General features: G+C 43.1%; 1 protein-coding gene across 1 annotated transcript in view; it reads left to right on the top strand.

Annotated features, from left to right (window-relative positions):
* NEGR1 (neuronal growth regulator 1) overlaps window positions 1–26,689 on the top strand; it is a 232,071-nt gene that overhangs the window by 96,032 nt on the left and 109,350 nt on the right. The window contains 3 exon segments of the mRNA XM_051798485.1: window positions 2,049–2,239; window positions 2,242–2,280; window positions 25,591–25,716. Of these exon segments, the coding sequence (XP_051654445.1) occupies window positions 2,049–2,239; window positions 2,242–2,280; window positions 25,591–25,716 (356 nt within the window).

Here is a 26,689-nt window from a genome sequence, read left to right as displayed (position 1 = left end):
CATTTCCAAATCACTTCACTCCCACAGCCTGAGGGAACGCGGATGGGGCTTGAGTAAGTGAAGAGAGGAGAGCTTTGGGCTGTTGAAGGAGCCTGTCTGAGGTGAAATATTTAATCTGTTTGCAAAGCACCTTATTTGGAGATAATGTTTAGTTTGAAACAGATGTTCTCACATACCACCACCACATGCTTCATCAGGACCTGGACAATCACGGAATCATAGAAAGACCCGGATTGGAAAGGACCTTACAGATCATCCCATTGCACCCCCTGCCATGGGCAGGGACACCTTCCACCAGCCCAGGTTGTCAGACTTGCTGTAATTGACTGGATCCAGCTCTGCAGAGACAGCAGCAGAAAAGAAACACGATATAGAAAAACATCAGTGAATTAGAGCTTTCTCTGCTTCTCCCCATTCTGCTGTTGATTAGAATCGACTTGAAAATGTTCATAAGACTTTGAAAGTGGCTCCTTGCATTCTCTGGATGGGACCAGACCCTACAGAATTCCTCCTGCAGGGATTCAGAGGTGTCTGCTGTGCTCTTCAACCTCAAAGTGACACTCACCAGTGACATCCCAATTCTCTGCTATACAAATGGGGATTTTTTATCCCATGTTGTATCTTCTTTTAGAACCCTTTCAGATTTAATGTTGAGATCATTAATTAAATAAATGGTTATTCTTATGATTCATTTCTGAAGAATTTCAGCCTCATGTTTCTAGTTTCTTATTCCTAAAAGGAATGTCATTTTCCCCTTAAACAATACTGCCACATGCTTAAGCCACAAAGTCACCATTTTCCCCCTCCCAGTTTCTATAGTTGTGCTATTTTAATGTTTCATCAAAGAGATGAGCTCCATTGCATTCCTTTCTTCTGCTGGATTTCCTTTATGTGAAAACCTCTTTATCAAATAAAATGTCCCATTAGTCTGTTGCACTTTGTATTACCTTCCTTATTACCTTCCTTCAGCCTTTAAAGTCATTTTAAAGCCTGCATTCCCAATGTGGGCATGATGGTGAGCCTAAAATCTGCCTCATTCATTCTCCATAGTTCCTTAAATCTATGAAAAGAAATACAGATTTCCCAATCCTACAGCATCACTCTCAGATTACTCCTGGATTTGCAGATTCCTGCTTTAAATCCCGAGTCCATCAGGATTTTTCTCTGCCATTACTCCATCTCTGCCTTTTCCCACATGCTGGATGCCACCTTCTTCATGGAAACCTGGAGTACAGTGTGCAGTGGGTGTTGATTCCTCATTAAATATCCTTAACCTTGCTGCAGACTGGCTCAGTCTCTCCATCAACTCAGGAAATAAAGCTCTTCCCACATGTTCTCCCTGTCCTTTTATCCCGTCCCTTTCCAGCTACTGCTGGGCTTTGCTGGTTTTCAGAGAATCATATCCCAGACTGGTTTGGGTTGGGAGGGACAACAGTTCCACATCCCTGGAATGTTCAAGGCCAGGTTGGATGGGGCTTGGAGCAACCTGGTGTAGTGGAAGGTGTCCCTAACCATGGCAGGGGGTGGAACTGGGTGAGCTTTAAGGCTCCTTCAATCCAAACAATTCCCTGATTCTGTGATTCCATGAACTCTCTGAAAAGAGAAAAAAAAATGATTTGGATTCTACAGTGTCCTTATATATTTTGGTGGAATAAATCTCTTGGTTCCTTCACTAAGCAAACAGGAGGTAGTTGTGCCTTAGGAACAGGGCAGTATTTTTCATGGGAGCACATGGTGCTTCTGATCCTCACGGGCCAGGACTGGAGGAGAAAGGGCTGATCCAGCCCAGTCAGAAATAACTGAGACTTTCTTGCTACTGCTCCACTAACCTTTCCCAGCAGGAAAACCAGAAAGAAAGAACAGAAAAATATGTGTGTGTTTATTGTGTTGTAAGATGGGCTTTTGGATTTAGGATGGTTTTGAATTTACAATCGATCCATAGTTTGAGGTTCAACTCTGATATTTGTGTTCAGTCTAAAAATCAATAGCGGTGCATGGGACTTTACAGCTCCTACATTTTCATCCTGATGGTTTCACTTTTTTCCCAGGTGTTACTTGGAAGATGGAGCCTCTAAAGGTGCCTGGCTGAACCGGTCGAGCATTATCTTTGCTGGCAGTGACAAGTGGTCAGTGGATCCCCGGGTTTCCATCGCCACAGCCAACAGGAGGGAGTACAGCCTGCAGATTCAGGACGTGGATGTGACCGACGATGGGCCCTACACTTGCTCCGTGCAGACCCAGCACACCCCAGGACCATGCAGGTGCACCTAACTGTGCAAGGTATGTGTGCGAGCCAATTCCACATCCTTGCGGGAGGTGGAGGAGAAAAAGATCTGGTGTATAGATGGGAACCATCATCTTTTTCCTTTCCTTTCCTTTCCTTTCCTTTCCTTTCCTTTCCTTTCCTTTCCTTTCCTTTCCTTTCCTTTCCTTTCCTTTCCTTTCCTTTCCTTTCCTTTCCTTTCCTTTCCTTTCCTTTCCTTTCCTTTCCTTTCCTTTCCTTTCCTTTCCTTTCCTTTCCCTTTCCCTTTCCCTTTCCCTTTCCCTTTCCCTTTCCCTTTCCCTTTCCCTTTCCCTTTCCCTTTCCCTTTCCCTTTCCCTTTCCCTTTCCCTTTCCCTTTCCCTTTCCCTTTCCCTTTCCCTTTCCCTTTCCCTTTCCCTTTCCCTTTCCCTTTCCTTCTCCTTCTCCTTCTCCTTCTCCTTCTCCTTCTCCTTCTCCTTCTCCTTCTCCTTCTCTTTCCTTCTTCCTTCTTCCTTCTTTCTCCTTCTTTCTTTCTTTCTTTCTTTCTTTCTTTCTTTCTTTCTTTCTTTCTTTCTTTCTTTCTTTCTTTCTTTCTTTCTTTCTTTCTTTCTTTCTTTCTTTCTTTCTTTCTTTCTTTCTTTCTTTCTTTCTTTCTTTCTTTCTTTCTTTCTTTCTTTCTTTCTTTCTTTCTTTCTTTCTTTCTCTTCCTTTCTTTCTTTCTCTTCCTTTCTTTCTTTCTCTTCCTTTCTTTCTTTCTCTTCCTTTCTTCCTTTCTTCCTTTTCTTTATTTCCTTTATTTCTTTCTTTTTCTCTCTCTCTCTCCCTATCCCTCCCATTCTTCCTTCTTGTTTCTTCCAGAGCACTTATCCCACAGAAATACCCAGATCCCAGTATTCCTGATAAGAACAGTCTATTTATTTCAGTGACAGTTCTCTGCTAGAAGGACTTCAGAACAGCAGTGTCAGTTTTACACATGTGGGTTTAATATTTATTGTGTTGTTCCAAGGTGAACAATTTTCGGCTTTGATTGTCTTCATAATAATTAATGCCCTCGTGCAAGGGCTAAAAAACCAAGTCGGAAATTAATTGCATGTATAAAATATATCAACAGGAGCTTAAAATTAATTAGGCTAACTACAAGCATATAGAGAAATAATAACTCAATAGTTAAAAATATGCATAATTATTAAGCAATTGCATTTATATCTTCAGAAATGCAAAGTATAACCTAAGGCTTTAACTTATTAGTCTTTGGTGCAATCATCATTAACATTTTCTTTTGCATTTTTATGAGTAATAAGGCAATGAATATAAAAGAGAAGGATCGAAATGGCAATCCCTATTAATCCATATGGCACACAGAAATCCCTTACAAAGAACGGGTGTGAAACCATTCCCAAACTAATTATCCTTATCCACGGGATCTTTAGAACCCACTGGTTTGTAGGAATGTTGGGCTGGAGCTCTGAGCTAAGTGTAGTTATTGCTTAAAGAACATTATTTTATCAGTATTGCCAAAAAGCCACCACTGAGTCATTTTTATGACTTTCCATGAAGGTGTCAAGACCTGTCACCATGTGGTTTATGGGGGGGATGTTCAGAGATTGCAGAAGTGTTTTGTATTTCCCATGTCTGGAGAAGGGAACAGAGCTGGGGAAGGGTCTGGAGCACCAGGAGCAGCTGAGGGAGTGGGGGGGCTCATCCTGGAGAAAAAGAGGCTCAGGGGGAACCTTTTCACTCTCTGCAACTCCCTGACTGGAGGGTGGAGCCAGGTGGGAGTTGGGCTCTGCTCTCAAAGGACAAGGGACAGGAGAAGAGGAAATGTCTTCAAGCTGTACCATGGGTGGTTCAAGTTGGACATCAGGAGGAATTTCTTCCTGGAAAGGATGGTCAGGCATCAGAAGGGGCTGCCTATGGAGGTGATGGAGTCCCTATCCCTGGAGGTGTCCAAGGAATGACTGGATGTGCTCTGGGCTGGGTGACAAGGTGGGGATTGGGCGCAGTTTGGACTTAATCGTATGAGAGGGCTTTTCCAACCAGAACCTCAGTGTCTCTGTGCTGAAAATCTCCTGGAACAGGGACTCTGTCTTAGGTTCATTTATTTTTCCTGTGGGAAGACGAGCCCACATTTCAGAGGCCTGTTCTGCCTGATCTTAGATCACCTCCACCTTCACCATTCCCCAGCTCCGTTCCCTTCCCTGGACACGTTCCAGCCCCTCAGTGTCTTTCTTGTCATGAGGGGTCCAGAACTATGGGAGTTGAGGTGAGTCCTCAGCAGTGCCCAATACAGAGGGAAGATCATTTCCCTAAATCCTTCTGATCATACTATTTTTGACACAAGCCAGGTGTCATTGGCCTTTTTGGCCACCTGGGCACACCTAGACCTATGTTCATCTCTTCATCCTCCATGTGCTGAGACTGTAGGTGAGGACACCACGTTCAGGCCTCCTTTGAGGTGGAGACTGACCTGTCTGAAAGTACCTGAGATTGTAAAGAAAACCACAAAGTGCTGGTTGGTGTGAAGAGCTGAAATAGCCTTTTCTGCCCAATAGGGTTTGTAGGGATGATACAATCAGATTTCATGGGAGCACCTTTGTCTTTCCCTGTAATATCCTTCATGACTTTGTATTTTGAGAATAGAAACAATTTCTGCTACTGGGGATAAATGCCAAAGCAAAACCGTTCTGTCAAAGGGCTGAGCCTCCTTTAACATTGTGAATAAAGCTCAGCACAGACCCAGAGCAGCACAGGAAATCACAGCAGAAAAGGATCATTTGAGAGCAGAGTCTCAGTCCCTTCACACCGCTCTACCCTCCAGGCTGTGTTCTATGTTCTATGGAGGAACAGTGGAAGAAGATGTTCTCCTGCTGGAAACAGTGGAGCTGGAGGAGCCAGGGGGATGTGTGTCACACATTTGTGTCACAAATGAGATGAGGAAAGGCTTATGTCAGATCATAAGCTCCCAAATAGCTTCAGACTCCAGATAGGAAAATGATTTGCTGTGAAGCTCCACGTTAGAAGCTGTGCAAACCCAACTCCCTCTTTTTTCCTTTGACTTGGTGTGTGCGTCAGTCTTTCTACACACAGGGAGCCAGGAGCTGTCATGTTGAATATCCTCTTCTCTGCTTCTTGGGCTGACAATTTCATATTCATAGAAGTAAATAAATACATTTTAATAGTTTAAAGATGCCTTAATTTCTGTGAGTAAGACACAGACGAGCACCATGATGAATGAACAAGGGAAGCAGCAGCCTCTCCATTGCTGTCCCATCCAAGACCCAGGGGCACTCGGCCACTTCCCATCAGGAACAACTGGCAGAGCTGGAGGTTGAGTTTCAGTCTCCCAAATCCCTCCTCAAATCCCTGTGCCAAACCCAGCACAGGACCTTAAGGAGACCACCGGGTCAGGTCTTGGTCACTGTTTCCTGTTACAGTTACTCCTATTTGTACCAAGGAAATCAATGAAGATGATAGTTAATGAAAAAGAAAACAGAAAATATGTCTTTAGCCCACATTTACATCTGTGAAAGAAAAACCACATGAAAGAGAGTAACATCATCTAGTTAACTTTATTACAGTGACCTTATTAAAAAGAAGTGAGAATTATGAAGTAATTAATTGAAAGTTTAGATGATAGGAGCTTGTAATCAACGCAGTCTACCTCAGTGGCAGATGCTTGATCCGCAAAGTCATGAGCTTCAGATGATTTAAACATCAGCTGTTTGTTACAGTAAAAGAGAAAAATTAAATCCCTATTTCCACACTCTACTGCTCATAATTTTTCTCCAAAAGGTTGCAATTTCTGCCATTTCTAATCTGACATTTATTCTACCAAACTCTAAATTGCATCGTCCAAGCTATGTTTTTCTTTCAATTGGGAAAAATATTAAGACATGTTTACCACTGTCCTTGAGAATGAATTGATCCCCGGGGCAGAGCAAGGGGTCCCAGCCCCAGGGACCCTTTCTCCCCAGGGCAGGATATGGTGAGGATGCTCTTGGACTGTGGGGGTAAAGGGCAGGTCAGGAGTTGTGTTTGGGACTCCAGGGACACAGAGACCACAGTAGGGTGTCAAAGGGACCTCAGTCACCAAGGGAGGGCCACCAGGATGATTAGGAGAATAAGGAACTCCTCTGAAAGAGATTGTTCTCTTGAATGCAGTGAAATAAGAGCTTGGGGAGGATTTTGTTCTGCTTTAATAATGCACTTGCATGGATCCCAGGGAAGAAGAACAAACACCAGCTTAGGGAGCACTTCTACAAGACTGTCACAGAATCCCAGACTGGTTTGGGTTGGAAGGGACCTTAAAGATCATCCTGTTCCACCTGCTGCCATGGGCAAACTGTCAACACTAGTGTATCAGTGACACAAAAACTTTCTCCCATCAGTTACTTGCTGTCTTAGTTTTTATTTTAATCCAGCCCATGCTGGACACATGTGGGACACCGCTGGGGACAGACCCTGTGCGTGTGAGACCTGGCTCTTACTCCTGTCCTGCCCTCCCTGCATTGTCTCGTTTCTGTACAAGATCAGCACTCGACTCCTGCCTGTGAAGAGTTCAGTTGTCTGAGGAAATGCCATTTATAGATTCAGTCAGAAACCACAACCTCGGGATTTTATTTAAACACGTTCCCAAAGTAATACTCAAGGCCCTTTTTCTGTTTAATAAACCCCCTTAATATCCCCTAAATATTAATGTATTGATTTAGTCTTTGCAATGTTTGCAAAGTCTAATTTGTTTCCTCAGCCAGGCCAAGAGGGACTTGCATTTGGAGCTAACGAGATAAATCTTCCCCAAATTTATTTAAAGTGGGACAAAATAAATATGCAAAAGACTTCTAAAATCATCTAACAACCAGTTTCCAGCTGAAAGTGACAATCTATTACTCTTTTAAATCGTTGGCACTCGAGTAGGGTGTCAGTTCTTTATAAAATTAACTTGCTGGTGCCAGCCACTGTTATCATCTTGTCCCTGCTCAGCACAGGAAGAAAAAGACTTGGAAAAATAGTTCTAGAGGGGGAAGCAACCATGAGAGGTTTGCTCCCTGGGAGAGGCCCCCAGAGAACCACCCTCTCCAGCAAGGAACATCCTTGAAGCTACCATTCCCCAAGGCTGCACCCACAGTCATTAATGCGTCATTAATGACTGATCCCAATGTTTGCTCCAGGATTTGTAGTTTTTATCCATTCATTAAATTCCTCCCACATCTGTACCTCTCGTGGCATTCAGATGAGCTGCGGGGGATCTCTGGCTCTGAAATATGGATGAATGGCTTTTCTCCCTCCGTAACAGCTCAAACCATGGGAAATGTTTGCGTTAGTAGGTGAGCTCATTTCCAGGGATGTAAATCAGGGATATTTTATCTGAACTAGAGTAGGGCTGTACTCATCTGAAACTCGTAATTCTGCCATGTTGGAGGTGCTTTAGTCATGGCTGCAACTGAATTTCTATTATGAGTCTGAAATTTCCATCTTCTGAAATCTGCAGGCAAAGGATAATCTACAGAAAATGATAATTTCCTCTTGGCTCTCAAGTGCATTAGTTCTGTTACATTTGAATTAAGGGGAATGAGATGTTCTGTGACACATGAGAGTCTTGCAAAAGGTGCCTTCAGCACAGTCCAAGGTGTCTTTCAGCAACTTCTTGTGTTATATGGACAGGCCTTTGAGCAACCTGGTCTAGTGGAAGGTGTCCCTGCCCATGGCAGGGAGTGGAACTGGTTGATTTTTCAGGTCCCTCCCAACTCTAACCATTGCATGAGTCTATGATTCCATAATAATGAAAAACAAAATGACAACAATACAGAGCAGTATTTTGGGGGGATTTGTTCTTAATGCTTTGCTATTCATTTTTCTGTGTCAGTCTCTTCCCACGCTTCTTTTTCTCTTTGAAGAAACACCAGTGGTAGGAGTGAAAGTAGGCCAAGCACACGTAGGAAGGAAGTTGGAGTTCCAAGCAGAGCAAGTAGTAAAACTTGGGAGGACTTTGATAGAATATTTGCAGTAAAAGGAACTCCACGCTTCATGCTCCATTTCCATATTTAATGCTGGAGAAGCTGATAGCACAGAGGGTTTGTTTTGTCTTTTATTTCCTTCTGTGATGCAGAACTCTGGGATCTGCAATGTGTGTTGCTGCTGTGCTTCCCCTCACAGGCTGCTCCGAGGGATCATGAAGGGAGCTTGTACATGCCTGCTTTTAAATTCCTGTCAGCCCTGAGAGATGGCACCATCACCCAGAACAGTGCAAAGGGCCCTGCTTTATAGCCTTTGTAGCCAGCTCTACTTCAGCAAAAGCTGCTGCACGATCTCCTGGCAGGCCAGACCCCTTCCTAGAACTGAATTATACATAGGCAAGAATATCCCACCTCCAGTGGGGAACCCCTTAATAAAATCCCAAACAGGATTGAGGTGGAAAGATCTCAATAGGAAAAGCCAAAGAAAGAGGAAAAGTGCACAAACCTGAAGGACTTGAACAATTGGAGACTTTGTTAGAGAAACTGAATATTTGGTCTTTTCCCTATGCCTAGAAGCAGCCAGAGGTCGTACTGGAAAATATACAGCAGTGTTCTGGAACTGCACAGGACTCCCAGTCCAGTCTCTTTTGTAGTTTAGCAATTGATAAACACGGGCTGGAGCATGTTCAGGGAAGGGAATGGAGCTGGGGAAGGGTCTGGAGCACCAGGAGTGGCTGAGGGAGCTGGAGGCTCAACCTGGAGAAAAGGAGGCTCAGGGGGGACCTTCTGGCTCTCTGCAACTCCCTGACAGGAGGGTGGAGCCAGGTGGGGGTCAGGCTCTGCTCCCAGGGAACAAGGGACAGGACAAGAGAAAACAGCCTCAAGGTGTGCCAGGGGAGGTTCAGGTTGAATATTGGGAATATTTCTTTCTGGAAAGTGTTGTCCAGCCCTGGCACATCTGCTCAGGGAGGTGGTGGAGTCCCCATCCCTGGAAGTGCTCAAAAGGTGCTTGGATGTTGCACTTAAGAACATGGGTTAGTGATGAACATGGTGGTGGTCCAGAGCTGATGGTTGGAGTTGATGATCTTAAAGGTCTTTTCCCATCTTAATGATTCCATGATTCCTTAAGGATTTTCCTGTGGCTGGGGACTGTCTCCTGTTGGTATATCTACTACTGAGCTATGGCAAATTTTATCTGCACTGCATTTAATTAAATTTAAAATAATAACAGTGTGTTATCTCTTTAATCCCCACCTCCGGTGTATGGAGATGTGATTCTTCTGTTGGAATTTACTTGATGGTACATCTTGTCTTGGTTTTATGAGCTGGGAACTCGCAAAAGAAAAATATTTTGTACTATGAGCTATGTTGGGTTCATGGTTATGGGAGAAACACCAAGAGTGAACAAGGGTGGGGATGGATCTGTTAAAGCAGCTCCTTCTCCTGTACTACATATGAGTAGTATATTTTCATACTCTGCATATACTCACATGCTGTGCAGTTCCTTCTTTATTTTTAAAACTCTACAGTTTAATTTTGATTTTATAGCTTAAGAAAGGGTAAAGAGAGGATGATGACAATATCTGATATTTGCAAGCAGCCAAATCCACCAGTTGGAAAGAGCAAAACCAAATGCCTGTCTTTAAAAAGAACTTATGGAGCTAATTTAGGAAAATTTCTGGAAAGGACTGAAAAAACAAGTGAGAAGTAAAGAGGCAGATTTGTACAGTAGTATTGAATTGTAAGGAATTTGAAAGGAAGCTTTAAAGGGTATGGATTGAATGTTTCCTGCCTGGAAAATCTCCATTTGAAGAAGTTAATCTTTGACTGTACAGCTTTCCAAGAGATGTAAAGGAAACTTTTCAGTTGTGTATCAAAAGATTGCAGGGCAGCAAATACTGAGGTTCCTAAACCTTAGACATCTGTCAGGGATGCAGGGACACATCCTCTATTGGGAAATAATGCTGTTGATCCCTCTTTGAGCACCGTGTCCAACCTGTGCCCAATCCCCACCTTGTCACCCAGCCTGGAGCACTGAGTGCCATGTCCAGTTGTTCCTTGGACACCGCCAGGGATGGGGACTCCACCACCTCCCTGGGCAGCCCCTGACCACTCTTTCCATGAAGAATTTCTTCCTGATGTCCAATCCGAACCTCTTTTTTCTATGTGATGACTGCAGTGATGATTCAGATTTTAGGTACTTTAACTAAGGCAACATATGTGGGTTTCCTGTCAGGTTATGCCAAAGGTCCGTACATCTAAGCCTTCACCTGGTGCCCGGTATGGAGTCCACTCTACAGAAAACATACCCTACCTTACAAAGGAACTGAATGAACAAATTTCAGAGCAGCTCCATGAACCCCAAACATCCTCTCAGTGGAACACAGCTGCAGACTCACAAAGAAACTAAATTAGAACCGTGTTTGCAGCAAACAGCAAATGGAGGCCCTCCTTGAGGCAATTAGCAAAGCAGAGCTCTCTTTTGGAGGTATGAAAACAGCATTCAGCAACAGTTTTCAAGTGCTTCATTTTACAACTTTGTTCAGTATCTTCCAGTTTGTTCAAAAGACAGCAGAGTTGAACATCAATAATGAGTTCTGGGAGGAGGTGGTGGTGGTGTGGGTTTTTCTGGGAATGTTCATCCCACCTCTACCAGAATGTTTTCAGTAACGGCAGCAATGAATGAGAATTACTAAAATCACCCCCACTTCTGGGGGAGTCATATTTGCAGCTTTTTGGATTCCACCTTGCTCTGGTGGACAGTGATGATGACAAGTGGAAATCACCCTGAGGAGTGGGGAGGAAGTGCCAGCAGGGAATAACAGGGGGAAAGGCAGAAGGATAAAACCAGGGATTTCATCCAGATCAGAAGTATATTTGTGGTACTTGCTTACAATTAAAATACCCAGCAAAATTCCTGGTTGCAAAGCAAAAATTCCGTGTCTTTTCCTTAAGTTATGGTTCACGTGTCCGTCCCTCAGCACTTCAGTAGAATTTATTGATTTTTAAAAAACTGGTCTTTACATTTATGTTTGTGTCAGACAGTGCTTGGGGTTTGAATATGCTGGAGTATCAGGACAGGTGAGGGAGCTGGGGGTGCTCAACCTGGAGAAAAGGAGGCTCAGGAGGGACGTTCTGGCTCTCTCCCACTCCCTGACAGGAGGGTGAAGCCAGGTGGGGGTCAAGCTCTGCTCCCAGGGAACAAGGGACAAGACAAGAGGAAACAACCTCAAGCTGTGCCAGGGGAGGTTCGTGTTGGATATCGGGGAAAATTTCTTCCTGGAAAGGGCTGTCCAGCCCTGGCACATCTGCCCAGGGCAGTGTTGGAGTCCCCATCCCTGGAGGGATTTAAAAGCCATGTGGATGTGGCACCTGAGGACATGGGTTAGTGGTGGCCTTGGCAGTGCTCAGAATAGTGGGACTTAATGGTCGAGAGGGCTTTTCCAACCTGAACGACTCTGTGATTTCACGATTTTCTCTTCTACCTAAGGGAGATGTTGTTTCCTTTAAAACCCAGTCATGTAACACTTACTGTTCATTTATAGGAGCAGATCTTGCACAGAAGTGTTCTGAAGAGTTTCCTTACAGGAACCACACAATGAAAACACTGTGACTGAAACTACCAGGGCTGTAGTTCTGGCATATTATAACTTGTGAAGCAGTAACAAGGATAATAAATGGTACAAGATCTTTAGCTCCATATGAGAAAACTACAGCAAAATGAAACCTTATAGCACTGATTCTTATGCAATCCTATAATATGACTCTAACTTCTATTATACCTACTTATCACAGGTCTTTTATCCCAGCTATTCTGGTAAAAGCTCAGGAATTTTTGCAAACAGAACAGCACAGCCCCATGGGTAAATTTGGAATGCTGTGCTCAAGGAGATGCACACACAAAATCTGTTCTTTTACAGCAGTTTTTGACATTCTTTATTTTAAATTTTTTTTCCCATGTGGTGTTTTGAACATTTATCCCTTCAGGTGAATATGTTCATTTATAAGGAAAAGATCAAATAAAAATCTCACAAGAGAGACGTGAACTTGAATGTGAGTGCCCAGATTTGAATGGATAAAAAGGCACTTCAGGAGCTGGATAAAACCAGCACCTTCCTAAGCCTATGATTTCAGAGCTGCCTCAAGGCCAAAGGAGCTGAAGACATTCCAGATAAAATAAATAGCTGAATTTCTACTTACTTATACAGCTTTATAATACTGAAGGCTCAAGTACAGAATTGTGAGAGAGTTATTCGATTGACCCCAGTGGATTACTCGTTTTGTTGTCTTTAGGATTCAGAAATGTTCTTATTTTATTTAGACTGAAATTTTAATCATCCCCACTTTGCATTTAAAATATGATATTATTTCCCTTTCTATCATCTTTAGGAGAAAATAGGAAAATTTCCTTAATAGTTGGCAGATTGGCTTTGTTATGTAAAATAGATCCGTGGCAAAAGAAATTATAATTAACACAACCGTTCCATTACACAATAAAAGGGTTGTTTAATAAAAAACCCCCTTCTGTTAGAAACACTTCAAAGCAAAGACATTGTTGTGTTTTCACAGTGAATTGGATGTAGTTAACATGCTGAAATATTTTGCCCATAAATATTCCCAAATCTCTCTGTGTGATAACAGCAATCTCTCAGTGTAGCGTTCCACGCCCCAGGTTTGGGAATTTCAAAGTCTTTGCCCTGAGTCTCCTCCTGCATCTCCCCTCAGATGACCACCTCTCTTTAATCACAGCATTCTCTGCACAGACACTTCTGCACCACTGAAATATAGACTTCCCATTAAATGATGGCTCTGCCTTTGGACTCCTCTCTGGTTTCTAGCAAACAGATGCAAAATTCTTTAATTTTGTACCAGAATTTCTGGGACCATTCTTCTCAAGGCGTTTCCAGGTGTGCAGGTATCAAAGGCCTCTGCTTTGCGCTCGATGGGAGTTTGGCCTCTTTGCTGGAGGAGTTGCCCTGTGTCTGATCATCTCCCTGAAATGCATCTGTTCAGTTCCTCTCATCCCACTCTCCTTGTTTAATTTCCATCTCTAACAGCGATGGAGGTGCCCCAGGAGGTCTGTGCCCTGCACATGCTGCATTTCACCTGTATTTGAACACTCCCGGAGCAAGCCCAGGAACACACTGGGCTTTAGTGCTTCATTTTCCAGGCTCCTTTCAATCCCAGCCCAGAGTTCATGAGCTGTGGGGAATTATTTCCTTCAGAACTCTGCTTAGAGCAGATACAGAGTCTGTCAGGGACAAAGAGTCCTTTCTTGTTCAAAGTTTCCAATAATTTATGTAAAAGAGCTGTTACTTTATGACAAGAAACAACCAGCAATAGGCACCTTGGACTCCGTGAGATCTTGTGAAAGGATTATTTATGTGCTGCAAGATATTGGTTTCTTCATAGAGGCATTTTGATTGGCTTTATTGTTTAGGGGGATCTTTTGTGAATAATGTGACATGACATGAATTCCCTGTGAGGGTGGGGAGGCCCTGGCACAGGTTGCCCAGAGAAGCTGTGGCTGCCCTGTCCCTGGAAGTGTCCAAAGCCAGGTTGGATGGGCTTTGAAGCAACCTGGGATAGTGGAAGGTGTCCCTGCCCATGACAAAGAGTGAAATGAGATGGGCTTTAAGGTCCCTCTCAACCCAAACCAGGGTGAGATTCCATGACTCTGGGATTTCTATGGAGGTGTGTGATGCAGCTGATCAGTATTCCCATCCCAAATGGCTCTCAGGGCTATTTTTTGGCTCTCTCCTTGTGGAAACACACTGATGTCTTGATGGAATTACAGACCAAACTGGATAACAAAGGACAGCCATGGAATTTCACCATGTCTACTGATGCTTCTGCCATTCTACCCCTGTGCCTTGTCCCAAAGGGAATCCTTGCCCTCATCACTGGCTGCACCAACAGAACATGCTCAGTCTTTTTTAACTTCAAGTCCTCTATATTAATCCAGATGCTTGTTTCCACTGAGAGCTGGTTATTTATTTATGACGGTGAGGCCCGTTGTTACAGATATTGTTACCCAGCACAGAGGAGCCAGTGCTGTAATTCTCCCCTCAGATGGCAAGGGATGCTCTGCAGTATCAAAGCAGAGTCATTAGCTGGGCGTTTAAATGCCAATTAAACAGGGTGTGAGTGCTCAGCTCCAGCCTATTGCACTGCAGCAAGTGCCTGCTCTGACTGGGTGTGATCCTTATGCGCAGCAGCACAGATTTGATTTATTCCTTGTTATGGGAGTCTTTAATAATCAGTGTAATTTACAGGGACAAGCGCATAGAACCCGTGTCCATTTCTCATTTCCATTGATTTCTGTGAGCAGAGCCACAGAGCCATTCCATGGGAATCGTGCCATGTAACAGGGTGTATCTGTCACCGTAACAGCGAGAGCACAAATTGAATCTATTGCTGTGATTCCAAGGTTGAAATTATGGTAAAATTTTCTCTTGGACCTTTCTTAGTCAAATGAAGTGCCCTAAGAGGGAACTGGTGCTCAGTCAGTGCTCAGACACTCACTGTCCCGGAGATTGTGCTTGAGGCATCACTGGAGGGCTTTAACACGTTAGAAATCCCATTATTAGGACAATGCTCTGTTCAAAGTGCTGTTTCTGTTAATGAAAAGGCACAGAGTGATCCTGGCAGTGTCTCAAGGCTGAAGAAGCTAAAAACCCTCTGCGTTTTTCCCCCGAGAAATCTCCTGGTTGGGGGGTGATGCAGCAAAGGGTAGAACTGGATTCTGGCAGAAGATGTTGCACTGTCTCTGCTCAGGTATCTAAAACTGTTGGGCAGGTAGAAGTTTGATTTTAATTTGATGTTAACTGTCTGTAAAATATGAATATTAATAACCCCATTAATCCCCATTAATACAAACACTTCTCATGTCATTGGAACCTCATGAAGATTAAATCACATTTCCGGGCGATGGGGGCAGTTCTGCAGGAGCTTGAGAGAAGAAATTAATAATGTGGAAAGCAATTCCAAGTTTAAATGTTAGATAATCATTACTAATTTCTGGGCTACATAGTGAGAACAAAAATAAATACTGAATAAATACTGAATAAATTCCTACCAACTGACTTAATTCAGGGAATGAGCCTTTGGATTGAGTCAATTCATTTGAAATTTGCTCAGTATGTATTTGTGTTCAGCGTAACTAGAGAACCATTTTCCTCAGTAAAATAGTATATGGTGGGATAACAAGAGGATATCAGACTGATGCTCACACTTCAGTCCTGGATCTCTTTTCCAAGAATCAAGGACAGACAGCCCAGACCTAATTGCTGTCAGGTGGGTCCATAGCTTGTTCAAAATATTACTGAGGGAATGACTGTCAGTAATTCACTGTCCATAGAGAAGAACGTGTTGGATGGGTCTGTCATGATTCCAGAAGGATTTCAGAGGGATTTCAATAGATGAATGAAGTGATAAACTAGAGAATACATCTGTATAATTTGCCAGTGACATCAAAATGCAAGTGCTTGTGACAACAGGCTTCGAACTCCGAATGATGGATTTCAGAAGTGCTCTGGAATCAATAAGATGAAATTCAATAAGGACAGAACAAGACAGGAGTCTCAGGGAGAAATCAAATACACAAATGAGTGAAAACTACCCAGACAGCAGCACTTCAGGAGAGGGAGAGTGGCCAGGGATTAAGTCCAGGACACCAGAACAAATCCTGCAGGAAAAAGACAGCTGGCATCTGGAAATGCAATGCCTGGTTTGGAAATAGTTTGTACTTACTGCCCTCTCTTGTCCTGCCAAACAAGAAAGTGGAACATTTCATTCCTGTAGACAGGGAATTCTCACAAGTAAAACAACTGCTACAGTGTGGAAATCACATCAGGGGCCCAAGAGTCATGGGGAGAGTCCTTTCCCTGGGGGTTCTCCGGTGTGGAGGGAAGGGTGAATGAAGGGACAGGGAACATGATGAGGTCCAAGGAGGTAGTTGTGGATACAACTGAGCCACACAGTCATAAAATCCCAGACTGGTTTGAGTTGGAATGGGCCTTAAAGTCCATTCAGTTCCACCCCATGCCATGGGCAGGGACACCTCCCATTAGACTGGGCTGCTCCAAGCCCTGTCCAACCTGGCCCTGGACACTTCCAGGGATGGGGGAGCCCCAGCTTCTCTGGGCAACCTGTGCCAGGGCCTCACCACCCTCCCAGGGAACAATTCCTTCCCAATATCCCAATATCTAACCCTGCCCTCTGGCAATGGGAAGCCGTTCCCCCTTATCCTGTCCCTCCAGGGCCTTGTCCCAAGTCCATCTCCAGCTCTTAGAGTCCCTTCAGGTACTGGAAGGGATTCTAAGGTTTCTCTGGAGACTTCTCTTCTCCAGGCTGAACATTCCCAGCTCTTCCAGCCTAGCTCCATGGCAGGGGTGCTCCAGGCCTGGGATTGGTGTTCAGGTTGTAACAGGTGGGACCAGACATGTCCTGAGGAGTAAAGGATGAGAAATTGTTTTTCAGATCAAAGCAAGATACTTAAAATGCAAAATAAGCAGAGACATATGGTTGGGATACAGAGAAGGGGGAGTGATGCAGCCAGAGAACTGTCAAGGGAAATGATTTTAATAACTATATTGGGAATACGATATAAATCTGTCATTCATCCTCACTGGAGAGAGATTGAACCTGTAGAATTCTCCAAAAGGAAAAATGCAGAGTTACAAGAAAGCACCGCAAATCATTACAGATCTTTTATTTAGTTCCTGTGACAGCAAGAGTAGCAACAGGAATATCAGTGTTTATCTGTCAAAACCCTTTAATATTCTCATTTTGCCTGGAAGAACCAGTGATGAGGTTTTACCTCTAATTTTCTTGTCTATATTTTTTTCTTGGTACTTCTGAGTTGCATAAATACTGCAGTGAAAAGCCCTTGGCCACCTAAGTTTGAATTTGTCTTGAAAAAGTGTCCACACATATATGTGTGTACAACCTTCTCCTGAGGGGCGGCTCTGATCTCTGCTCCCTGTGAGCAAGGACATGACCCGAGGGAACAGCTGGAGCTGTGTCATGGGAGGTTTAGGTTGGATCTTAGGAAAAGGTTTCTCACCCAGAGGGTGGATGGGCACTGAGCAGGCTCCCCAGGGCAATGGTCACAGCCCAAAGGCTACCAGAGCTCAAGAAGTGTTTGATCGTTAGGGTGTCCTGTGCGGGGCCAGGAGTTGGACTCATGATCCTTGTGGGTCCCTCCCAGATCAAGATATTCCATGATTCTGTGATTTTATTATTCTAACTGTACCCAGCCTCTTCAGCAGCATCCACACCCTGGGTGGGCTCTTGGAAGGATATAGAAAGGGAAGTAAAGTTTACTTTGAATTATTACATTATATTGCTTCTCTGGCTGGAGCAAACAGTGGTTTTCTCTCTGCTGGTTTTAAATCAAACCTTGTAGGATTGAACTTGTGGTCTGGAAAGAGAAAGAGTGGGGTTTGAAGGAATAATATCTGTGTGTCCTTGTATAATAACCAGCAGCTTATTGACACCTTCTGGAGGAACAGGGACAGTGTAGCCTAGGGCTGATGGCACAGGAAGAAAGAAGGAGTTTGGGATATTTCTGGCAGACTGGGGAAGGTGGGGGTGTTTGCTGGTGCATCACAGATGGAAGAGATTTGTCTGCAAGGTTATTTATACAGTTTTGCTTGGATATTATTGTCCTCTTCCAGTCTGTGTCTGCTTAATCACCGAGATCTGCAGACATTTCCTGGGACCACGAGGGTTTTGAGATGTTCTGACTGGTTTATGCAGATTTATTCAGGCTGTGTTTTAACTGACAAATGTTTATCCTGTTCCACCCAGGTGCTCCTTTCTTACCCTGTATAAACTATTTTCTTCTTGTCTTTTCTTAGCAATCGCTCTGCTGGCATAAAAATTAATGCAGGGGAGAATTTTTTTTAAATTATATAAAATATTGTATTATTTTAACCTTTGGCTATTTTCATATTCTTAATAATTCATCTTTTTGGGAGTACCTATTTTCTATAACAACATACCGTTAAAACCACATTATACTGCAGTTGAGGATATACTAAATGTTTAAATTCACTAAACTGGAAAGGATTTTTCAAGAATAACCTCTGTGTATTTTTTATATTTATAAATTTAATGAATTAGAATGACTTCATTAATCAAACAATATCCCTGCTGCTGCATGTAAGACTTTGGCATTGATTATCTGAGCTAATGCTTCCCGGAATCCCTCTTCAGATTATATTTAGCTCTTGCACAGAAGCAGTTCATAGCCATGACACAAGTCTCCAGTGTCAGACTGAGGGTTGGGGGTGTTGGGATCTGAGACAGAGAAGAATCCCTTGTAGAATCACAATGAAATTTGATATAATTCTGTAGAGTCACAGAATCATGGAGTGGTTTGGATTGAAAGGGACCTTAAAGTCCATCTTGTCCCACCCCCTACTGTTGGCAGGGACACCTTCCAAGAGACCAGGTTGCTCCAAGCCCCGTCCAGCCTGGCCCTGGACGCTTCCAGAGATGGGGCAGCCAAAGCTTCTCTGGACAACCTGTGCCAGGGCCTAGGAAATAATTAAATAAATCAGATATTTAATGATCTGACAGATAACACAGAAAAGAATCCCTGATTTTTCTGAGCCCTTCCCTATCCGTGTGTGTTAATTAGTTGAACAATATGACTAAAGCAGAGCTTGTCTGGGCTCAGGCCTTGTGCTCAGCCAGCAATCAGAGCCCAGCTGGGACAGCTTTGGGTTTAGCCAGCAGGTTATTGCTCTTCTTTAGTATTTTTGCCCATTATAACTTTTTGTCTCCATTTCCATGATTAAACCATTAGCAGCAGGTTGATTGCAGAGCTCTGCTCACTGAAAGTGGCTCATGGAATGTCTGAGAGCCCACAGATCTCACCCCCAATTGCACAGGAATAATTTCCAAATAGAATCATTCTTTTTCTATCCATATCCTGATAATCTCTATTCTGAATGAGGAATTCTCTCTGTAGTCAGCCAAAATCAGCCTTGCATGGACTGTGCCATTCCACCAGTCCTTGGGAGAAGAGGAATGAGGAGGGAGCTGCTGCTCCTGTAGCACTGGAGGATGGAGTTGGTACCTCTGCTCATCTCCCCCAGCCCAAACAAGGCTCATCCCTTAGGTCCAAGAGCAGGATGGGGTTTTGTGGTTGACCTAAAGCCCAAAGTTATGTTGGGAGGGAGGAGGATGGAGCCCAAAGCTTCACATACCTACCAGCTCCTGCTCCTCAGGGCAGGAGGAGGCTCCGAGCGAAGGCTGCTGCTCAGTATTCCCTGGGATGCTCAAAATTCTTTAGGAGGACATTTGCCTTTCCCCAAGAAATTCCAAAGATCTGCATCTCTTACCCCCAGTTATTTTGTCAGGCAGCAACAGACTCTCTGCATGTAATCACTGCTCAGTTTCTGATGCCATAGATTCTCCTTGTTTTCTGTGCCTCCTACTGTCCACTTGGAAAATGCAAGGAGAAGGGGAAGGACGAGCCCTTGCTCTCTCTGCAGCACTTTCATCACTCTCCTGCATTTTTTCATTACTGTACTCAATTTATCACTGAGGAAACACAGGAATAGCAAAGCTGAATTCTTAGTCTCGTGGTGGGTTTGTTCTCAGCAGCTCCCTGATGCTTTGGAAGGCAGAAGAAATGTAGAAAATAAAATTGCCATGTCTGTTAATTGATTTGCAAAGATGGAGCTGCAAATCAGAACAACCTCACTGAACTAAAAATCAAGCAATATTGTTTTTTAAGGCTTTCCATCTTTTTCCCTTAAGTGGAAAGTCATTCTCAGGGATTCTGATTGTCTCAAGTATAAAGAAACTTTTTATTCAATTCCCATATTCAATGCTCACTTTAGGTTGGTTTTGATGTCCTTCAGAATTTAGCATGGATTCAGGAATGACAGTCATTTAAGAAGATTTAGGAAGATTGATTAAGGAAGATTTAGGAATGATAATGATTTAGGAAGGTTAGAATGATTTAGGATTGATTTAGGAATGGCAAATGACTTAGGAAAAATCTTTCAGAAGGGATTCCAGGTGCGTGGACCTTTATCCAGCCAGTGTCCACTTGCAGGAAACCTTCCTCTCCTGTGACTTTAGGACACTGGTGATACAAATTCAATAGTTCCAACAGGTAAAATACTTGCTTACACATTTTTAATTCAATTTTTAATTCCAATTCTGCATTATCACATTCCTGTGGCAATGTGGGTCTTTTTTCTAGAATTTAATATTCAAGTTGGTCTAAAATAAACTGATCCCTGATCACAGATAACAGGTGAAAATAAAGTTCTACTGAAAACATAAATGATATTACTTTAATTTATACGGATTATGGTTATACTGCTACTCATATAAAAGAGGGAAGAGGAAGAGATTAATCAAAACCTTATGTGAGTGCTGCTTTTATGAGGTTTTTGTCAGGCTTTGGTGTTGACAGGAATTGGAAATAAATGAAGACTCAAGGCCCAACCATTTATCTTCCCAGCCCACCCATAATTTATTTTTTCAGCCCCACTTTGCCAAAGCTGACAAAGTACGTTTAATAAGGAGGGGGTGGGACCTTTAGGCAATGCTCCTCAATCAAACTGTGCCAAGGAACTAATCAGGAAAATGCAAAATACAAAAGATTCTTGGTTTTCCCAGTTGGAGACTGATTGTCACGTAAATGAAGATTTGTGCCCCATTTGCACAGGCTGGTGGTTCTACTTTATTTTATTTGCTCCCCTGATTTAAAACCTGTATTAACTATATGCTCAAAATCATGTGTGATTTGAGGGTATTTTACAACTCAGTAAATATTCAGTGCATCTGATTACGAAACAAAAAAATACTATGAAAAGTATAAAAATGAAGCACTTTTTAAATAAAAAGTTGATAAATTATTTTACTGCTCTAAAAAGCACAGTTATCTTTTTTATGATCAGTAATGTGATATGTTCAACTACACAAATGATTTTGTTAGGTGAGGGTGGTGAGGCCCTGGCACAGGTTGCCCAGAGAAGCTGTGGCTGCCCCATCCCTGGAAGTGTCCGAGGCCAGGTTGGACAGGGCTTGGAGCAACCTGGGATAGTGGAAGGTGTCCCTGCCCGTGGCAGGGGGTGGGACTGGATGGGCACTAGTGTCCATTCCAACACAAACTATTCCATGATTATATGATGCTATTATATAAATAATTTTAAAACCTTAACAGAATTAAGACTGTTTTCAAACAGTTCCTTATTCCTGGGAGCATTCGAAGCAGCTGATTTATGATAACTTATGAATTTGCTTTCTGCACTGTGACTTTGGTTCACCAACCTCTGCACTGATGGCAATTCCTGCAGAGTCCAGGCTTTAAGGGGGCTCTGCAATCCTGCCATTTTTAGTTTGGGGTCAGCAAGATTTGGCATGCCCTGCATAAAGCACTGGCTGGATGGTATCTTCTCCCAAACCACATGGAAGCAAGACTAGGACTGGATCTGCAGCTGGGCTGGGGTCAGGAGCAGGTGGTAGAGCTGCCCACACCTCCCTGGCTCATTAGTGGGGGACTGGATTAGCAGCTCTCACTGCTGTGTGGGACAGCAGCCAGTGAAATCTCCTGGAAATAAGTGACATCTGTTTTGGGGGATGAACACACCTCGGGTGCTGTGTTTGGCAGTGTTCACACCTCGGTGGGGCTTGGAGATGGTTCTTGATGAGCTCTGCAGATGGTCCTGTGGCCCCTTGCAGACTCTGTAGCTGTCAATGCTTCACCCTCTTCTCATTCCCAAATGATTCAGGTATAGTAACTATTCCTAATAACCACATTTCAACCTGGTTTGGGTTGAGTTTTTTCTTTAAATCTTTCCTTTGATTAACTGTCCTGTTTTTCTCTTCCCCCCCTCCCATATTGATGGTTGGAGTTGATGATCTTAGAGGTCTTTTCTGACCTTAATGATTCCATAATTCTATGATTTGAGTGTTCTGGCTGTGTCTAGTTATTCAGCCACAAGTTGCTTCGTTGTCCTGACTAAAATGTGAAGAATAGGAGAAGGAAAGAACTGGAATTTAGGGGTTTCTTACAAGAAATCTTCACACAAGTGCAGCACTAAAATTCATGAAAATTTCAGGAAAACAGGCTTATTTGTAACAGGAAGGTTTCCCAGAGACCGGGGGATGTGGTGATTGCAAACTGAGAAGTCATAGAGGTTCTCAATTAGTGGCAAATGGAGTTCAAACCTGCTTTTAATAACCCTCATAAGCACATTCTAATTTTTCTATGTATTTGTCATAAAAACTAATTATTATGTCCAAGCCATAAAAAGAAGAATAAGATTCTATTTCCTGTGTCATGTCAGTGATTTTGAGATATTCCACAAGTTAATGAAATCAATCTGCATATTAGGAAAGCAAAATTATGCATTATTGTGTCTGCAGAGAGAAATCAATGCTTCATCTGATTTTTTCAGTCTTTACAGCAGAGGGCTCAGGCCATGAAGGTCCCTGATGTGTCATTACAGCAGGGTGGGTCAGAGATGCAGGTGATGATCTCGCCCTGGGAAAGGCAGCTTTCCTGTGTGCTGTGGACAGGCTGTCCATTGCCACGGGGTGAGAAGACTTTTAGGGCTGTACCACTGGCCCTGACTACCTTGGCCACTTCAGAGGAACCACTTCTTGTACCAGCATGTCTGTCCCATGCCCCCATCGCTGCCACACCCAGGAGCAAATGGGGACTGAGCAGGGACCTGCTCCATCTGTCTGTGGGATGAATTGCTGGAGATTGTTAGCCCAGGTCGAGACCTGATGAGTCACATCACTGATAAACATCTCAAAAAAGCCCCGCCAACAACATATTTTGCATTTTCACAGCTATATTTAGATATATTTAAATGAGATTTGGTTTTGAAATTTGAAAAGGCAGATGCACAGAAAATATTACAGAACCTGTGTGTATGTGGAAAAAAATCATGTATTCAAAGATGATCTGGAGAAGCTCTTCAGAGATCTGGAGATGGTCAGGAGTTCTTAGTGCACAGCACCTAGGGGTGGGCAGTGTGTGGTGGGAGGAGGACTCTGGTGTCTCCACCACCTTTCACTGAGGACACACTGCCCACGTTGCCTTTATGTTCAGCTCCCTGTAGTTGTTACTGGGGGAGGTGCTGAGACCTTGGCACAGGTTAGAGGAGCTGTGGCTGCCCCATCCTTGGAAGTGTCCAAGGCCAGGTTGGAAGGGGCTTATGTGGCTCAGTGGGCATGGGGGTATTTGGTCGAAGATTGGATGTGATGATCCTGGAGGGCTTTTCCCACCTTAATGATTCTGTGGCTGATGGTTTCTACTGTGACATGTTTTCCTCTTGTGTTCTTGTTACCTCTCACCTTTTCCATATGACTCCTGTAAGAAGGGAGTCTCCATGTTCTCCTCAGCTACCCTGGAAATACTGTGACAAGGTGACAAGGTCTCTCTTTTCTCATGGCTGAATGACCCCAGTTCTCTCAGCCTTCCCTCTCACAGTAGCTTCCCAGGCCTTTGCTTACACACCTTGTCTGAAATGGAAAGGTTCTCATTTAAAAACATTAAAAAGAGAAGTCAGATTACTGCAAAGTACTTTTCATGTTGAACCCCTGCACAAAATTTACTTGGGAGTTTAATTCCTTTTTCATCCTTGTTTATTATCTCATTTCTTCTACCTCTCGTTAATCCATTTACTGAATAAATGTTTATTCGCTGCTATATTTAATTTTTTTCTGACCTTCTCAGCTGCCACGTGAGATGGGTGGAAGGCTGTAGTTGTTGAAATGTAGAGGAGCTCTGTGATGGGTTTAATCTGCACTTGAGGCTTGGCAGAGCAGATATGAAATGCTAAATCTGCTCATAGATCAGAGTCTTTAGAGGTATCAGAAGAAATATGTATGCAAAATAAACATTTCTTAATTCTTAATAAATATTAACATTCCATTGTGTTCATGCATATATATTTAAGTCATAATTACTAAATTCCACAGATCTGAGTGATCTGAATGTAATGATCCCTATCAGTCAGTAAATAGCAGAAAAATTAGCAGCATACTGATATACCAGAAATCCTGATTTGTCTCACACTGTGAGGTTCCAGAAATACTGTGGAAGCCAATTTCTATCATGGGAAAGAAAATCTTCCTGGGAAGTCATTGATAATAATAACATCAACAATTCTCCACGAGTACCAGATCATATTGTGTCATTTATGTAATTTACAGAATTACATTATACAGCAGGGCTACATGTTTGTGTTTATTTATATGTTATTTTAATTGATGTACATCTCTTATTAATTTCTTTTCTAATTCTATTTTGGAAATGAATGAATGAATGATGTGACCTGCTCAGTGTCATTGTAATGACACTACTAGGTTTTATTTCATTTCCTTGCTGTAAAACCAAGATTAAAGAGGAGCCCAGTCAATTAGGAAATGAACAAAGCACGTACTTAAGAGAAAATCACTTAATCTGTACTTTGTAAGTCTGGAAAACTCTTCACCTTCAACCATGTCATGGGTCCAATCTTCCCTTAGAAAGACTGTAAAATTCCGGAGGATCAACCTCAAACCCAAACAAAAGCCTGCACATTTCTCCTGCATCAGACCTTCTTGGCTTCAGGAAAGTCTGGAGAGGGTTTTTTCTTTAGAGAGATTCACACCGAAAGCCAGAATTCTTGCTTTCATTGCTGGGACCCCGAGTTCCCTTTCTCCCTTTGTAACATTACAAGTAAAGCATTCCCTTAAGGACAGGCCATTTAATGCTTTCCATCACTTTTCATCCACATGGAACTCTGTTCTCTGATGCCCAGGTGTATAAATAGTGCAGAAAATGGGGTTAGTGAAGAATTCTGCTGATGAAATCAAAGAAAAAAAAATCCAGCTTATTTTTTTCTTAGCCCTGGTGCTGCTGGGGGCCTCAAAGCAATATGAGGCAACAGAAATAAATGTATTTTAGTCTTCTGCAGAAGATACAACTCTCCAAGTACACACAGGCAGGATGTAACAGGCATCTTGATTTTTAAAAGTACAAGAACAATTTCATTTTCTCTTCTTTACACACTGTCACGAGCAAGCACAGCCTTTCAACAAGAGCATCCATCTTTCCTGGGAAATCGAGAGCAACCCCTGCTTTGCACAAAACAGAGAGAAGTGCTGCTTTCTCAGTTGCAGCATTTAGAATCCAAGGCTGAGCTCTGCAAACCTGATGAAAATAGTTGTGCTCACACCTCACTGAGGGTTTGCACAGTTGCATTTCAACACCTGCCTGTAATTTTATCCCAAAGGTGTTCCAGCTATCCCAGCTCTCCCAGCAGATCCAGGTATCCCAGCTCTCCCAGCTAGCTCTCTGTGCTCTGCTGGGATTGTACTGAGTCAGAAGCTTTCCTTGACCCCTTTCTCCTTGTTTCATTCCAGTGTCTCCCAAGATATTCCGCATCTCCAGTGACATCACTGTGAATGAAGGCAGCAACGTGACCCTGGTGTGTCTGGCCACAGGGAAGCCGGAGCCTTCCATCTCCTGGAGGCACATCTCCCCATCTGGTGAGTGTGGAGCTGCCACCCCAACGGGGTTAGTGTTTTGGGGAGTCACAAGTGGGACGAGTGGCAGCATTTTTGCCTTAAAAAGTGCTTGTCTAATGGGACCTTTAGAAAAGAATCTTCTTCAGATTTTGGGTGAGATCAGGGAAATCTGGGATACTACTGTAACACACAAATGAAGACATAAGGACCTCTTAAATATGAATAAGTATGTTTTAACAGGCTGCAGACATGGACCACACAATTCCAATTAAAATCCAAGCAAGGACATAATCAGGAACACACAGCACTCTCTAGAAATGGGAATGAAAGTTAAACATATGAACACATCATGTAATAGATTTAATTTACTGTCATTTATTTTACTGTAACTACAGATGCAGGGTGGGATTTTTGGGGTGTCCTGTGCAGAGCCTGAAGCTGGACTCAGTGATCCTCATGGGTCCCTTCCAATTCAGGATATTCTAGGATTCTATACCATTGAACCATTCCTTGATGCAGCACAGCTTATTGGAATGGTTTTAATGAATGAAGTAAATGACATTTAGGAAAAATTGCAAACAAAATGTCAGCTAAAGGTATCACTTCTATCTGATATTTCCATTTATACTTTTGATTCCTCATAACATATTTAAAGAAAAGTTCTGGCTAATGTTGTAGGCATCTCTCCACTGTTGGCTTGGTGTAGAGCCACCAAAGCTGCTCCCTGGGAGCAAAGCAGGGTCTGTGGGGAGATCTCCACTCCCTATCTCTGGAAATTAGGATGGATTTGGTGTTCCTGGGAGGAGCTGCTCCCTGCTCCCAGCTGGCTGGACTGGCATTGCGCTGGTTCTTTTACAGGGACTCTACAGTCATGATTGATTTTGCAATGAAAGGCTTTCTTTGCTCCCACAACTTTTATAAAATCCGTGTAATTGTAGGGAAGGAGGCTTTCATGGACTGTCACAGCCTCTCATAATCCTGAGGAACAGTTTGC

The sequence above is a fragment of the Manacus candei genome, unplaced genomic scaffold, assembly GCF_025592945.1.
Source record: "Manacus candei isolate 608988 ecotype Guabito, Panama unplaced genomic scaffold, ASM2559294v1 h1tg000005l, whole genome shotgun sequence".
Taxonomy (NCBI): domain Eukaryota; kingdom Metazoa; phylum Chordata; class Aves; order Passeriformes; family Pipridae; genus Manacus; species Manacus candei.
This window is presented reverse-complemented; position numbering and strand designations above follow the sequence as displayed.